The 16,547-nt window shown below is 38.3% G+C and overlaps 1 protein-coding gene across 2 annotated transcripts in view; it reads left to right on the top strand.

Annotated features, from left to right (window-relative positions):
- Positions 1–16,547, top strand: part of mtmr11 (myotubularin related protein 11) — a 92,893-nt gene that overhangs the window by 28,058 nt on the left and 48,288 nt on the right. For both annotated transcript variants that reach the window (XM_038305330.1, XM_038305329.1), the window contains exons 2-3: positions 347–416; positions 7,921–8,057. In XM_038305330.1, the coding sequence (XP_038161258.1) occupies positions 353–416; positions 7,921–8,057 (201 nt within the window). In that variant the 5' untranslated portion in view covers positions 347–352. The remainder of the gene's footprint in view (positions 1–346; positions 417–7,920; positions 8,058–16,547) is intronic.

Consider the following 16,547-nt stretch of genomic DNA (forward strand, 5'->3'; position numbering starts at 1 on the left):
GCGCTTATCTATTTTTTTAATGAATTATTACTGTAGCCTATTTCCTTCCTGTACATTTTAATATTTTATTTAATCTTTAATTTATGCGATTTTTCATATTTTCTTGTACAGGTTTTTAACATTAACTTGAATATACTCCTAGGTTTTCACCTCTTCTGCTTCTTTCTTTGAGGTTTTCAGTATTTCAGTGAGAAGAAGTAGAAGGTTTGAAGTGCTAAAGGATGATTAGCGTCTAAATGGACATAGAGCTGCTGTTTTTACTGCTCCTTCTGGTCTTTATCCAAAGTTTTCTCAGTCAAACAGGATTTGAAGCGACTGAACTCTAATCATGTTGTTTTTCATTTAGGAGAGGATGCTGAGCCAGAGCGGCAACAGCGCCAGGAGTCGAGATGTGTTTGGACTCCGGTGTCTTCCAGGTAGGCCCATTTCACTTTATTTCACTTTAGTTCATCTCAAAATGTCCACTTTTGACCAACGGGATCTTTACAAATTTTTAATTCAGGTGTTAAGCGGTAATGATCAGCGTACTGAAGGCTGGTGAGGAAATACAGCCAATTTGTAGGGCCCTATAATTTCCGCGATCACGAAATCGCGGACGGAATCGCGGAATTGGCAAATTAACGCGGAATCTAGTGTAAACGCGGAATTTCTACATTTGAAATGAAATTCTGTTTTTGCGTGGGAGAAGGTACGTCAGGGGGAAATGCACACCGGGGGACGCAAATCTGGGGAATATCTTCAAAGCCAAAGTTCAAAGCCTGAGTTCATTGACACCCATTTCGTCTGATTTGAAGAAAGTGGGGGGGGCTGGTTGACCTTTGATGACCTCTAGAAATATTTCTTTATATCTTTAAAATGGTACCGGCTAGGGATGCACGATATTGGGATTTTGGTCGATATCCGATATTCCGATATTTTAAAACTTATGTAGCCGATATTGATATTGATGTTAAAGCTGGACAAAAATAAGTTGTCATTGAAAATAACAGTTTTGTTATCCATTTCTGACACTTTGAAAAATAATATACTCAAATATATTTTCATATGCTGATATCAAATTGATTTTTAAAAACGCGGTATCGATCTATTTTACTTTCAAAATCTCGTGAAATTTCATCGTTCTGTTACAAACTCTCGTGATATTTTGTTAGTAAAATAGATCGATACCGCGTCAATATATCAACATATAAAAATATGGCAAAATTTCGTGGATTTTCGGGGGATTTCGTAGCATAACGATGACATATAGCAATATTTCATTAGTAAAAGAGATTGATATGGTGTTTTTAAATGGCAATATATCAGCATATGAAAACATTGTGATATTTTAATGTATCAATATTTTTTCCCCCGTCTTTAGAAGTTTTTAAGTCTGTAAAAAAGAAGTTTTTGATGAAGAATAACAAGTAGTATTTTTATTTTTTTTTTTAGACTTTAGAAACTCAGAAGCTGATCAAATATCGGGTTAAATATCGGTGGGGTGGCCGATGTCCTATATTCAGTTTTAAGGCCGATACAGGCCGATACCGATAGGGGGCCGATTATATCGTGCATCCCTAGTACCGGCTAGGGGTGGAACGGTTCACAAAATCCACGGTTCGGTTCACGGTTTCGTGGTCACGGTTTTCAATTCGGTATATGTTGATTGTTACCCCGAAATCCCATAATAATTAATGACATTAATGAAAAAATCCCAAAAAATTTATGAATTGTAATTATTTTTAATGATTCGCAGAAACCCTGGATCATTTCCACATGTTTTGCTGCTTTGAATTTAATCATCTGGCGCATGCCCTCTACGATCTCCAAGAGACTCAGAGCGGAGCGGACGGGAGCCTCAGTGGAGGCTGTAGGCTTTGCTTTGTGCAGGCGGTCTGGAGCGCTGACGGAGTATGTGGGATTTCAGGGTTAGCATGACATGTTGGTCGTGTTGCTGTTAGCATTAACAAAACGTGTTGCGCAATGCTTGCACACTGTTGCACTTTATCCTCAACTTTCTTTCCGCCGTCATCGTAGGTCACTCTAAATGCAAAGTGGTCCCATACAGCAGACCTATAAAGTGCTGCTGGCGCGTCTTCCAACTCCTGTTCTTTCCCACTCGCCATACCCACACAATTCTCCACAACAACTGATTTTTTTCTGCTACACCCGGCTACGCTGCTTCACTTCTTCTTCTTCTTGTTTACTACTGGTGGTTGGCTTTGGTCGCAGTACCGCCACCTTCTGCTCTGGAGTGTAAACGCTTCGCCTATGAGAAAAAGGAGCAGCGCATGAACCGAACGCAACACACACGAACCGAACCGAGACAGTCGAACCAACCTAGTACCGGCACAAACGAAAATTTTTGCTGCACAAACCAGCACAAACGTTTGACGGTTGGGGGGCAACTTCACTCAGGTGAAAAAAGTTTACAAACTTGTAAACAAAGTCCAGTGGATTGTTTTTTTTGGAATCACTAAGACGTGGATGACTGAGAATCTTCACCAGCAACCTAATAAGGAGAAATTGCATTTCTTTGTAAATGGTTGCAAAACTGCACATGTTCTTTTTAAACTGAAAATGGTGTAACCTTTGAGGCTCTACCAGAGTTTCTTTTAGCTAAAACAGGCCAAACATGTCTTGGACCTGGACTGTAAATGTTGCTCAGATCTGCTCTGGAAGCTAAAAAAGCTGTAAAAAGGACCTTTAACCACACAGCTGAACTGGAAAATAACTTCACTGCAGTTGAACTTCATAACTCGTGGAGCACAGAGGGCGTAAAACACAGCTTGACTGAAACATCCAGGATGTTGGTAAAAAAAAAAAAAGGAAATTTCAGATTTAAAATATGAAAAAAGGTGAATTTGTTGTGACTGTGAATGCGTAGCTCTGGCAACATTTCTCCTGCAACCCAGGAGTTTATCGCTGGATTACCCATAAAAACAGGAAAATTAATGACATTATTTTACTTGTCAACAAAGAAATTAGTTCAAAATGTAAAGATATCAAAGTTTTAATTTTGTTTTATTGACATTTTCGTCTCTGTCCCTTTAATTGAATTATTGAAGGCTTATTTTTCCTGGGCTGCTTTTGACGTCTCCTTTGAAAACTTATATTTTCCACCTTCATTCCAGCTAGTTTAAAAACACAGCCGACCTTGAAGAGAGGGAAGAATGATACAAGGTTTTATATTCTTTATTTTCCCTAGCATGTAAATATTGTGTCGATTTAAAAAAGAACCCTGGTTCTGATTCAGGTGGAGGAATCCATCTCCTGGCAAAGCGTAGAGGCAGTTTGTAACGGTGAGTTCTGTCAGACACAAAGGAGTCAGAAGTCGGTGTAACTGCAGCAAGTGAAAGGGCTCAGGTTGCAGCGGCGGACTCTTAACTTTCTCCCCTGCTGCACCTTCATGCAAACAATAACAGAAACAACATCTGCCAGCTCAGCTGTGCTGAAACAGGCGGTAATAATCAAGGTAGAGACCAAACTTTTGGGGGGTTTTATATCCCTATTTGGGTAAAAATGATAAATGCGTGGATGACGAATGAAGATGCCTGAGTCGTTCTGTTCTGTCAGTAGTTACCGGACTCGCAGCGTGGCCCGATGTTCTCATGTGACGCCGGGACACAGGACCTCAGAAACGGAGCTGGCCCGCAGGAGGTCAGACGGGTCAGCGTAGCTCCAGCAGCCATGGGTAGATCATGTACCGTTTGAATGCTAGCAGGGGAGGAGGGGGGGTACTGTCCGTCCGCACACAAAGCCAGGGGCCCGCACCCCCTTCAGCGCAACTTCACAATCCCTTCTGTACTCGGTCTAAGGTTACTGAGGATCCTAAAAGCTGTCAGTCAGCTGCATAGCTTATCGATTGATGGACAATAGAGCGATGATCTTTGCATTCTCTGGTTTCATTGGGCAATAAAATCAATTGTTTAAGCTTTAAACTGAAAACTCTTTAAAGGAAAAGTCCGGTCATATTCAGAATTGAAACTTCTGAAAGTAATTTAAATATGAAATTATTACATACTGTTCAATAAATGATAAGTGTGTTTAATTAAAGTGCTCATAGAATGATTCTATAGGGTATCTGGTCCTTAAGGTCTCTGAATAGGGTGTGTAACATTGGTTGGGCTGAAAATGGCATATTAGCTGTTCTATGAGCCCTAATGCAGCCTGGTTAAAAGCCCTAGAATGAAACAACATGTTTTCTTCCTTTTATGGTATGATCATGAATATTTCAACGAGCTGTGCTCTGATTAGTTGGTTTACAACGAGCGAAGCTGCTGAGTAAAGACGAATCATAGCAACAAGCACTCACTTACTGAAACATTGAGATTGTTGATATGGTAGGGTGACCAGACGTCCTCTTTTTCCCAGACATTTCCTACTTTTCATATCTAAAAAATGTCCGGGGGGAATTTCAGAATCGTACGGGATTACGGGAAACCAAAATCTGGTCACCTTAGATATGCTAGCATTGCTATCAACAGCTTAGCGACAGAAAAAAACTTCCAGCTTGCGGTTGTGATGGCCTTAGGGTTGGAACAGCCCCTCAATTAAGTAAAAGAAGTTTAGCAAATTCTGCTGTGAACTGTCCAAGATTTTGAAATCTGTCTTTGGTAAAACGCTTCGAGCAAATGAACAGCAGAGCATCAAACTTTGCAGATCAATATCTATATATAAAGCTAATAAGTTAGCGGTGATTTATTGAATTTAGTGTTAAGTAAAAAAATAATGAAAACAATAATTTTCGTCACGATCGCTGAGTCTGGGAGTGGCCATTTTTGCCCAAATATAGTGACCCCTTACCCTCGTGAGACCATCCTGATCTCGCGAGCTTTCAAGGTTTCACTCGCAGATCAGTCTGGAGACTCTCCGTTAAAGAAAATTTGGAGCGGTTCACCAAACGAATGTCCAATCAGCGTTGGCTTTGAGGTGGGTTGAGGTGTGACGCAACGAGAAGTGCGACAGTTCAGTCTAAAGAACATGGCGGCTTCAGCCGATGAAACTAGCGTTAGCGTGGCTATCGAGCAAGTTTTATCGGAATTACAGAGTATTTCTTCACTGAAAGAAGAGCAAAACACTGCTCTGGAGGCTTTTCTCAGAGGAAAAGATGTTTTTGCTCTTCTCCCGACTGGTTTCGGCAAGAGTTTGATCTATCAATTGGCTTGTGCCTGGCTTGTGGTTGTGTTTTTGTCGTCGCTCTGTTAGTACGTCATATGCTTCGTTGATGTGATTGGTTTATTTGGCCCGTCTATCACCAACATAGGCCAATCAGCTAACCAGTATTTTCGCCCCTTCCCAAAATGACTTCAACGGAAGGTTTCCAGATGGATATGCGGAGCAAATCCATCTGGCGGAGTCAGGTTAGCAAAATGCTACTTCAAACGAATTTATGTATAAACTTTAATATTGGTGATGGCAAAAACGGCTTGATTGTGTTTTCCTCTTATTATTCAAAGCTTCCTGGTGCCATAAATACCATTACTGCTTTTATAAATCAAAATGTTTTTGCTTTTATTCCTCAATACAGCCTGATTATCTGCTTCTTTTAAGTGTTTTATTTTTGAAAGGGAAAGGTTAGAAAATGTGCAAGAAATGTTCTGTCCACCCATCCATCTGTCAGTCCATCTTCTCCCGCCCACTCCGTCTGGGTCGCGGTGGGTCCGGTGCGGGGGTCACCAGTCAGTCAGTTGCAGAGAAATGCAACAGATTTGTGTAATTAAAGAAATTAATGAAAGACAGGAACAGTTAAGAGGTTTCCTTTTTTAATTGGTGACTGAATGTGGAACCAGTCTGTGTTAATGGAGTAAGGGCTCATTTAACTACAATTGGAGCTCTACAGGAACACCATAAAAAAGACTTTATGGGATTAAAGGGCGAACATAAACACCTTTACTGATCCTGCTGACTAACCGGGATGAAAATCTAACTCTAGATGCCTGTTCCCCGTCTTTCTTTTTGTTTCACTTTTAAAAGCTGTAGCCTGCAGGAGTGTTTTCAGCTCTGTCGCTCCCAGAGGAGACTTTAAAGAGAACCACATGTTGTGCTCTGACAGAGGCTGAAATCTCTGCTGCTGCTGGATCATTTGTGGTTTAGTTTGATTCATAAATCCAGTCTGGAGCTGTTTTAAAGCTTAATTATAGTTTAGACGGTTTGATTTAAACTTCTCTTGTGCAATCAGATTTTTTTTTTTTTTTAAGGGGGTCTACTTCTGTGCTCAGCAGCAGAAGCAAGTGTATAAACTGTAAAAATGGCCATTTCCTGTTTGTGTTGGTTTCCTCCTGATCACAGCAGAGAGGAAAAATGGACCGGCCCAAAGGTGGAAGTCCGTCCCGGTTCCTTTTCACATCAGTGACGAAGGAATTTGGTCTTTCCCCAGGTGGTTTATGGTTAATCTTTTAAGTGAAGCTGAAACCTCTTGTTTTCTCCTCGCCTCCCTGGTTCTGCTCTCTGTTGCCATGGAAGCTGAGTCTTTTATTCCTGGAAATGTGCTGCCTCACTGCTGCCTGTATTTTCTCTTTTTTCTTCTTCAGTTATGAACATGTTTACACACATCTGTGGTGATGCGTAAAAAGGACCCAGTTCCTCTCGTATCTTTGCCCCCAAACGAAACACAACAGACTCCACCTTCATCTTTAAAGTCGTAGAGAAGCGACTCTTCCAACCGTTGCATTTCCGAATTCTCCCAAGTGGTGCCCGACTTTACCGTATTTAGGTGTACAGGCTGACGTATAACTAACTTACGGAAGAGGATTAGGGCCACTGAAAAAAAAAAAGTTAACTGATTTTTAAATTTTATTTCAGTTTAATATGGGAAAAAAAGTCAGAATTCTGACTTTAATCTCAGAAATCTGACTTTTTTATTGTCAGAATTCAGTCAGAATTCTGAGATTAATGTGAGAATTCTGAGATTAAAGTCAGAATTCTGAGAAAAAAGTCAGAATTCTGAGAAAAAAGTCAGAATTCTGAGAAAAAAGTCAGAATTCTGAGAAAAAATTCCGAATTCTGAGATTAAAGTCCGAATTCTGAGGAAAAAGTCAGAATTCTGAGATTAAAGTCAGAATTCTGAGAAAAAAGTCAGAATTCTGAGAAAAAAGTCAGAATTCTGAGATTAAAGTCAGAATTCTGAGATTAAAGTCAAAATTCTGAGATTAAAGTCAGAATTCTGAGATTAAAGTCAGAATTCTGACTTTTTTCCAATACTAAACTGAAATAAAATTTATAAATCAGTTAACTTTTTTTTTTTTTCCACTGGCCCTAATCCTCTTCCGTACTAACTGGCTTGCATAAAGAAACGAAAAAGAAAAAAAAAAAAAATACATGATTTTAGGACAAGATTAAAATTTTTATTTTATTTTTTTTCTAACTTTTGGGATAATAGTTTGATAAAGAGTACATTTATATACATGTTTAAGCCAGAATGATTTGACATTTAAATATGATTTCCCTACGACTTTAATTGAGATCGTATTAAACTGATTTATTGTAATGAGTCGAGGACAGATGACCACAATGCGCTCGGCTGGTCAGGACTGACTTGGAACAATAGAAGGACGTACCTCTTGCTGTCAGGATGTTGTTCCGCCCACTCCCAGCTGCTTATTACTCACTCCTGTTCTTTGTGTAATTCCTGTAGATCCTCACTGAAGCAACAGCCGCAGCACCTGTTGATTATTTCAGTAATCCAATAATCTATCAATGTTTTTTTCTCACTCGGATAAAAAGATACTTTTGGTGAATAAAGATTTCAAAATAAACATTTGTTATAGTCTTTGGAAAAGGAGATGATTAGTCAGTCACTTCATTTGGATGGGATTAAACTGATTTCAGATAATTATTTTAGATTATTTGTTTCAGCCCTAATTCCGATGTTTTGAATCTGATCTGATCCTGTTGAATACCCGCCTCTCTCTAACAGACCCTCTCCTGTCTGTCTTCTAGGCGAATGTGTCCTTCAGAGGACCGCCATGGTGAGGAAGAAGCTGACCGCCAGGGAAGGCAGAGGATGGCTCTCTGGTACCCTCTTCTGTACCCACTTCAGAGTGGCTTTTGTTCCCCAGGACGGCCCCAAAGCCGACGTGAGTCTGAATGTTTTCATTGGTGAGAAAAGAAGTTGGTCCCTAACTGGAAAAACACATGACAGACTGTAGATATTAATATTATTATGGTTATTATTCTAAAAAAAAAAACTTATTTTCTACGAGCTGCAAACTGTTATTGTATTAGAAGCCATTCTAATTGTCGTCTTCATGTCTTGGATAAAAACGGTTGTTTATTTTAGTCTCCATTTAGTCATTTCTATATTTGATAGTTTAGTTTTAGTTTCAGTAAAGAAGTTTTTTTTTTTCTTAACTTATCTGTGAAGATTCTTAGGCATCCAGGTCATGGTTAAGGCAGATGTGAATATTTCTAGAAGACGTTTCTTCTTTCATCCAAGAGGCTTCTTCAGTTCTAACCAGTGGTGGGGAGAACTGAGAATAATATACTGTAGCTCAATTAAAACCCAGCGGGGTCCGAATAAAGAAAGTCATCAACCAATAAAGCTCCGGAGACATCTTTAATTGTAGTCCGTTACTTTAAACAGCATTTAACACTCAAATAAAATCAGGTTTTTATGCATCCATGTTGTACATTGAGTTTGTAAAGGGGTGTGAGAGATGGCTAGTCCAGCAGGAAACAGCAGCTTGGAGACAATGGTGCTGAAATCTAAGCCGTTCGATCATGTATGCACTTTTTAAACCTGGAAACAAAGATTTGGTAAACATGATCCTCAAAAAACAAAATCTTAGAGTCACTAGTGTAAGAATATCTTAGAGATAAGAAAATCTGGGCCAATACTAACATCACCATTATGGGTCTCGACACTTTGAACACCATTAAAAAAACAAAAAAAAAAAAAAAAAACAAGACCACCTGCTGATCTCACCTGCCGCTTCAGTTCAACACCACCAGTCCTGAGCTGGACCACAGTCACATGACAAAACAACACATGACCCATCCCCTCCTGAAACAAAAACAGTAACTACCTGATAACTAAGACTGGTTGTTGAAAGGGCCCAGCTTTACTTATATGCTGATATGCTTAAAAAAAGACCAAAAACTGCGGATACAGATGTTTACGGAAGAGGATTAGGGCCACTGAAAAAAAAAGTTTTTTAAATTTTATTTCAGTTTAATATGGGAAAAAAAGTCAGAATTCTGACTTTAATCTCCGAATTCTGACTTTTTTCTCGGAACTCTGACTTTAATCTCAGAATTCTGACTATTTTCTCGGAATTCTGACTTTAATCTCAGAATTCTGACTTTTTTCTCGGAATTCTGACTTTAATCTCAGAATTCTAAATTTAATTTCTCAGAATTCTGACTTTTTTCTCGGAATTGTGACTTTAATCTCAGAATTCTGACTTTTTTCTCGGAATTCTGACTATTTTCTCGGAATTCTGACTTTAATCTCGGAATTCTGACTTTTTTCTCAGAATTCTGACTTTAATCTCGGAATTCTGACTTTTTTCTCAGAATTCTGACTTTTTTCTCGGAATTCTGACTAATCTCAGAATTCTGGCTTTAATCTCAGTATTCTGACTTTTTTCTCGGAATTCTGACTTTTTTCTCGGAATTCTGACTTTTTTCTCGGAATTCTGACTTTAATCTCGGAATTCTGACTTTAATCTCAGAATTCTGACTTTAATCTCAGAATTCTGACTTTAATCTCAGAATTCTAAATTTAATTTCTCAGAATTCTGACTTTTTTCTTGGAATTCTGACTTTAATCTCAGAATTCTGACTTTTTTCTCAGAATTCTGACTTTTTTCTCGGAATTCTGACATTAATCTCAGAATTCTGACTTTAATCTCAGAATTCTGACTAATCTCAGAATTCTAAATTTAATTTCTCAGAATTCTGACTTTTTTCTCGGAATTCTGACTTTAATCTCAGAATTCTGACTTTTTTCTCGGAATTCTGACTATTTTCTCGGAATTCTGACTTTAATCTCGGAATTCTGACTTTTTTCTCAGAATTCTGACTTTAATCTCGGAATTCTGACTTTTTTCTCAGAATTCTGACACTAGTCTCAGAATTCTGACTTTAATCTCAGCATTCTGACTTTTTTCTCGGAATTCTGACTTTAATCTCGGAATTCTGACTTTAATCTCAGAATTCTGACTTTAATCTCAGAATTCTAAATTTAATTTCTCAGAATTCTGACTTTTTTCTCGGAATTCTGACTTTAATCTCAGAATTCTGACTTTTTTCTCGGAATTCTGACTATTTTCTCGGAATTCTGACTTTAATCTCGGAATTCTGACTTTTTTCTCAGAATTCTGACTTTAATCTCGGAATTCTGACTTTTTTCTCAGAATTCTGACTTTTTTTCTCAGAATTCTGACTTTTTTCTCGGAATTCTGACTAATCTCAGAATTCTGACACTAGTCTCAGAATTCTGACTTTTTTCTCGGAATTCTGACTTTTTTCTCGGAATTCTGACTTTAATCTCAGAATTCTGACTTTAATCTCAGAATTCTGACTTTAATCTCAGAATTCTGACTAATCTCAGAATTCTAAATTTAATTTCTCAGAATTCTGACTTTTTTCTTAGAATTCTGACTTTTTTCTTAGAATTCTGACTTTTTTCTCGGAATTCTGACTTTTTTCTCGGAATTCTGACTTTTTTCTCGGAATTCTGACTTTTTTCTCGGAATTCTGACTTTAATCTCAGAATTCTGACTTTTTTCTCGGAATTCTGACTGTAATCTCAGAATTCTGACTGTAATCTCAGAATTCTGACTATTTTCTCGGAATTCTGACTTTAATCTCGGAATTCTGACTATTTTCTCGGAATTCTGACTAATCTCAGAATTCTGACTTTTTTCTCGGAATTCTGACACTAGTCTCAGAATTCTGACTTTTTTCTCAGAATTCTAACTTTTTCTCGGAATTCTGACTTTAATCTCAGAATTCTGACTTTAATTTCTCAGAATTCTGACTTTTTTCTCAGAATTCTGACTAATCTCAGAATTCTGACTTTTTTCTCGGAATTCTGACACTAGTCTCAGAATTCTGGCTTTAATCTCAGTATTCTGACTTTTTTCTCGGAATTCTGACTTTTTTCTCGGAATTCTGACTTTAATCTCAGAATTCTGACTTTAATCTCAGAATTCTGACTTTAATCTCAGAATTCTGACTAATCTCAGAATTCTAAATTTAATTTCTCAGAATTCTGACTTTTTTCTCAGAATTCTGACTTTTTTCTCGGAATTCTGACTTTAATCTCAGTATTCTGACTTTTTTCTCGGAATTCTGACTTTAATCTCAGAATTCTGACTTTAATCTCAGAATTCTAACTTTTATCTCAGAATTCTGACTGTAATCTCAGAATTCTGACTATTTTCTCGGAATTCTGACTTTAATCTCGGAATTCTGACTTTTTTCTCAGAATTCTGACTTTTTTCTCAGAATTCTGACTTTTTTCTCGGAATTCTGACTTTTTTTCTCGGAATTCTGACTTTTTTCTCGGAATTCTAAATTTAATCTCAGAATTCTGACTGTAATCTCAGAATTCTGACTATTTTCTCGGAATTCTGACTTTAATCTCGGAATTCTGACTATTTTCTCGGAATTCTGACTAATCTCAGAATTCTGACTGTAATCTCAGAATTCTGACTGTAATCTCAGAATTCTGACTATTTTCTCGGAATTCTGACTTTAATCTCGGAATTCTGACTATTTTCTCGGAATTCTGACTAATCTCAGAATTCTGACTTTTTTCTCGGAATTCTGACACTAGTCTCAGAATTCTGACTTTTTTCTCAGAATTCTAACTTTTTCTCGGAATTCTGACTTTAATCTCAGAATTCTGACTTTAATTTCTCAGAATTCTGACTTTTTTCTCAGAATTCTGACTAATCTCAGAATTCTGACTTTTTTTCTCGGAATTCTGACACTAGTCTCAGAATTCTGGCTTTAATCTCAGTATTCTGACTTTTTTCTCGGAATTCTGACTTTTTTCTCGGAATTTTGACTTTTTTCTCGGAATTCTGACTTTAATCTCAGAATTCTGACTTTAATCTCAGAATTCTGACTTTAATCTCAGAATTCTGACTAATCTCAGAATTCTAAATTTAATTTCTCAGAATTCTGACTTTTTTCTCAGAATTCTGACTTTTTTCTCGGAATTCTGACTTTAATCTCAGTATTCTGACTTTTTTCTCGGAATTCTGACTTTAATCTCAGAATTCTGACTTTAATCTCAGAATTCTAAATTTAATCTCAGAATTCTAACTTTTATCTCAGAATTCTGACTGTAATCTCAGAATTCTGACTATTTTCTCGGAATTCTGACTTTAATCTCGGAATTCTGACTTTTTTCTCAGAATTCTGACTTTTTTCTCAGGATTCTGACTAATCTCAGAATTCTGACTTTTTTCTCGGAATTCTGACACTAGTCTCAGAATTCTGACTTTTTTCTCAGAATTCTAACTTTTTCTCGGAATTCTGACTTTAATCTCAGAATTCTGACTTTAATTTCTCAGAATTCTGACTTTTTTCTCAGAATTCTTACAGCTAACAAACATGTTAGCATCAAGCCATAGCCATGTCTGTTTTAGAGACTAGCTCTCTTGTTTTAATGACCTTCTGCTCCTCCATTAATGAGGGGACCCCTCGGGCACGTAAAAAGTTGCCTAATTCCTTCATTTTCCACCAATGTGTCACTGGCCACCTCAAACAACTCACATCTTTGTCAGTGAAGCTGAGTGCTCCACATCTCTTCCTTCATGGTGCCCATCTACATTAAGATTCAATTCAATTCAGTTTATTTATATAGCGCCAAATTCACAACACATGTCATCTCAAGGCACTTTACAGTTCAACCAGATCATACAGTCAAATTGATACAAAGTTTTCTATCTAAGGAAAACCAGTTGATTGCATTGACTCATTGACTCAAATACAATCCCTCACACTAAGCAAGCTTGTAGCGACAGTGGAGAGGAAAAACTCCCTTTTAACAGGAAGAAACCTCCAGCAGAACCAGGCTCAGTGTGAGCGGCCATCTGCCGAGCCCGACTGGGGTTCAATGAGACAGAAGCAGAGATACAAAAAGCAGCTGTAAAAGGCGGCCCCGTCCAGGAAACACACAGCCAGGCAGACGAGCTCCAAGGCAGCTCCCATGCCAGAGGATGAAAAGAGCACATCCACTCAGTCACGGTCAGAGAAACAGGACCACACTGGAAAACAGGCCGATCTCCAACATCTATAAACAAGGGTGTTGATGGAAGCAGCACAGCTGATGTTTCTTTCCAGGATGGAGTCACAGCCAAACAGGAACAGACGAGGCAAAGCTACTCTGAGGAAAAGCAGAGAGAGCAGAAGGTTAGAGATTGAACTAACAGATTCTGCAGAATAGGAGAACAGAGAGAGAATGAAGCAGAATGATGAAATGGGGGTCCCTATGTCCTCCAAAAGTCTAAGCCTATAGCAGCATAACTATAGAGATAGCTCAGGATAACCTGAGGAACCACTAGTAAGCCTGCAGATTGAGAGCGAAGTGCTCTGTTAGGAACATAAGGAACAATCAGATCTCTGATATCAGATGGAGCTTGGCCATTTAAGGCTTTATATGTGAGAAGGAGGATTTTAAATTCTATTCTTGATTTAACAGGAAGCCAATGAAGAGAAGCCAGGATAGGTGAGATATGATCTCTCTTTTTAATTTTCATCAGAACTCTGGCTGCAGCATTTTGGATCAGCTGAAGGCTTTTAACTACAGTTTGTGGACTTCCTGATAGTAAAGAATTACAATAGTCTAGCCTTGAAGTAACAAATGCATGGACTAGTTTCTCAGCATCACCCCTGGACAGGAGACTTCTAATTTTTGCAATGTTCCTCAGATGAAAGAAGGAAATTCTAGAAACCTCTTTGATATGGGATTTAAATGACAGGTCCTGATCAAAAATAACACCAAGATTTTTTACTTTATTATCTGAAATCAGTTTAATCCCATCCAAATGATGCGACTGGCTAATCAGTTTCTTTTTCAGAGACTCTGGTCCAAAGACTATAACTTCTGTTTTGTCTGCATTCAGAAGCAGAAAGTTAAGAGTCATCCAGGTTTTTATGTCTTCAAGACATGCCTGTAATCTATGTAATGGGTTAGCTTCATCTGGATTTATAGACAGATATAGCTGGGTATCATCAGCATAACAGTGGAAATTAATCCCATCTGTCAATAATTTCCCCAATTGGGAGCATGTAAAAGTAAAAAAATTGGTCCTAGCACTATCCCGGGTGGTACTCCACAGGTAACCTTTAGTGTGTTGAAGATCTATCTTTAACATGAACAAACTGAATTCGATCAATAGAAAAAAATTAAAAATCTAGTGATTTTCCTTTAATTCCAACAAAAAAAAATTCAAGTCTTTCAAAAAGAAAATTTATTCAACTGATCAAATCAAGCACTAAGTCTAACAGGACAAGCACAATACAAGTCCATTTCTAGGCCATGAAATTTCCATTAGTGACTTCCCCGCCAGAGCTTTTCAGTGCTATGATGACCTAAAGCCAAAACTGAAACTTTAAAAAAAGTTCATTATGGTGTAAGTGATCGCAAACTTGGGGGGCAACTACTTTTCCAAGAATTTGGGGATAAAAAGGGGAAGATTGGATATAGGTTATAATTCCCCAAGCATCGGGAAAGGGTTTTTTGCGGGGAAAAAAAAACAAAAAGTTTTGGACACCCCAAACGTTAAAAAATTTCCATCGGGAGGGGGAAAAAGGGAAACCCCCCCTTTAAAAAACCTTTGGCGACAACTCTTGAAGGCTAATAAAAAAAAAAATTTCAACAAAAGTTAACTGGGAAAAAGATCTCCCGGCGTTCCATACTACCCCATTACAAGCTAGGGAGGCGACCTTTTTTTAAAAAGTCAACATTTAAAAAATTCCCCAAAAAACCTTCAAAGGGCTTAAAAACCACTGGGTGGGAACTGGTCAAAGGTTACATTCTCCCAAATGGAAAAGGGAGCTGCTCGCCAAAGGTCCTCTTTTAAACGGCCTTTTTCCCGCGGGAAGGACTCCGCGCCGTATTTTTCCCCTCCTTTTTCCTAAAGTTAAAAGATCCTCTGCATTAAAAACCCGGAGCAAGCTTTTTATTTTTAACGGTTTTCTTTTCAAAGGAGCCGTTGTCTAAGGCAATGCAAGAACAGCAACCCCATCAACAAAATCATCAACCTGTGAAGGGGAATAAGCTATGCTTTTGCACTCTGCAGCACTGCTCAGCGACACAGAGGAGAGAGAAAGTGAAGCAGATTCTTTAAAATTTATAACTGCACTATCTGATAAAGTACTAAAATTGAACCTTCTTTTGGGGGAGGAGAACTCTGTTAAAGTAATCCTGAAGGTTATTAGAAAGTGGTCAGAGAGGACAGGGTTGTGAGGAAATACTGTTATTTCTTCACATTCTATGCCGTATGTCAGCACAAGATCCAAAGTATGAAGATGAGAATGCGTGGGACTATTCACATTTTGAACAAAGCCAATAGTGTCTAAGATAGCATTAAAGGCTGCTCTTAAGCTATCGCCTTCAATGTCAGCATGGATGTTAAAATCTCCCACTATGATGACCCTGTCAGTATTTAATACCAAATCAGAAAGGAACTCTGAAAACTCATCTAAAAATTCAGAGTAAGGACCTGGTGGACGATACAAAGTTACAAAAAGAAGAGGTTTTCTTGCCTTGAAATTTGGATCAGGGAAATTAAGGGTTAAATGTTCAAAAGAGTTGTAGGTATTAACTGTTTTGGGAGTAATCAGTAAGTCAGACTGGAAGATTGTTGCTACTCCTCCTCCTCGCCCAGAACTTCTGGGTATGTGAAAATTTAAATAGCTTGAAGGAGTTGCCTCATTTATGCTCACATAATCCTCTTGCTGCAGCCAGGTTTCTGTAAGGCAAAACAAGTCAATGTGATTATCACAAATCAAGTCATTAACTAGCAGACTTTTAGAGGAAAGCGATCTTATGTTAAACAGACCGCATTTAATTGTTTTAACTTTTTCCCCAATTGGAGTTATTTTGATTTTAATTAGATTATCATGATTTACTCCTTTGGGAATCTTTGCTAATTTATTAGATTTTGGTTGTGGGCAAGACACTGTCTGGATGGAGTAAAGAGTGGGTAACAGTAGAGAAGCTGCAGAGATGTGTGTTAAACTACAACTCTGCTTCCTGGTCTGCACCCTGGGTGGTCAGGGTTTTGGAGGACTAATAAATGTGGCCAGATTCCTAGAAAGAAGAGCTGCACCATCCAAAGTGACCTCCGATCGGCGTAACCGGGTGTCATTACCACCAGCGTGAATAACAATCTTACTGTATTTAACCTTATCCTTAGCCAGTAGTTTCAGGTAGGATTTGATGTCGCCCGTTCTGGCCCCCGGCAAACATTTGACTATGGTCCCTGGTGTCTCTAATGCCACGTTTCTGACTATGGAGCTGCCAATCACCAGAGTGGGCTTCTCAGTGGGTGTGTCACTGAGTGGGGAAAACCGGTTAGAAACGTGAACGGGTTGGTGGTGAC

Source organism: Cyprinodon tularosa, unplaced genomic scaffold (genome assembly GCF_016077235.1).
Source record: "Cyprinodon tularosa strain WSP-4 unplaced genomic scaffold, ASM1607723v1 ctg556, whole genome shotgun sequence".
Taxonomy (NCBI): Eukaryota; Metazoa; Chordata; class Actinopteri; order Cyprinodontiformes; family Cyprinodontidae; genus Cyprinodon; species Cyprinodon tularosa.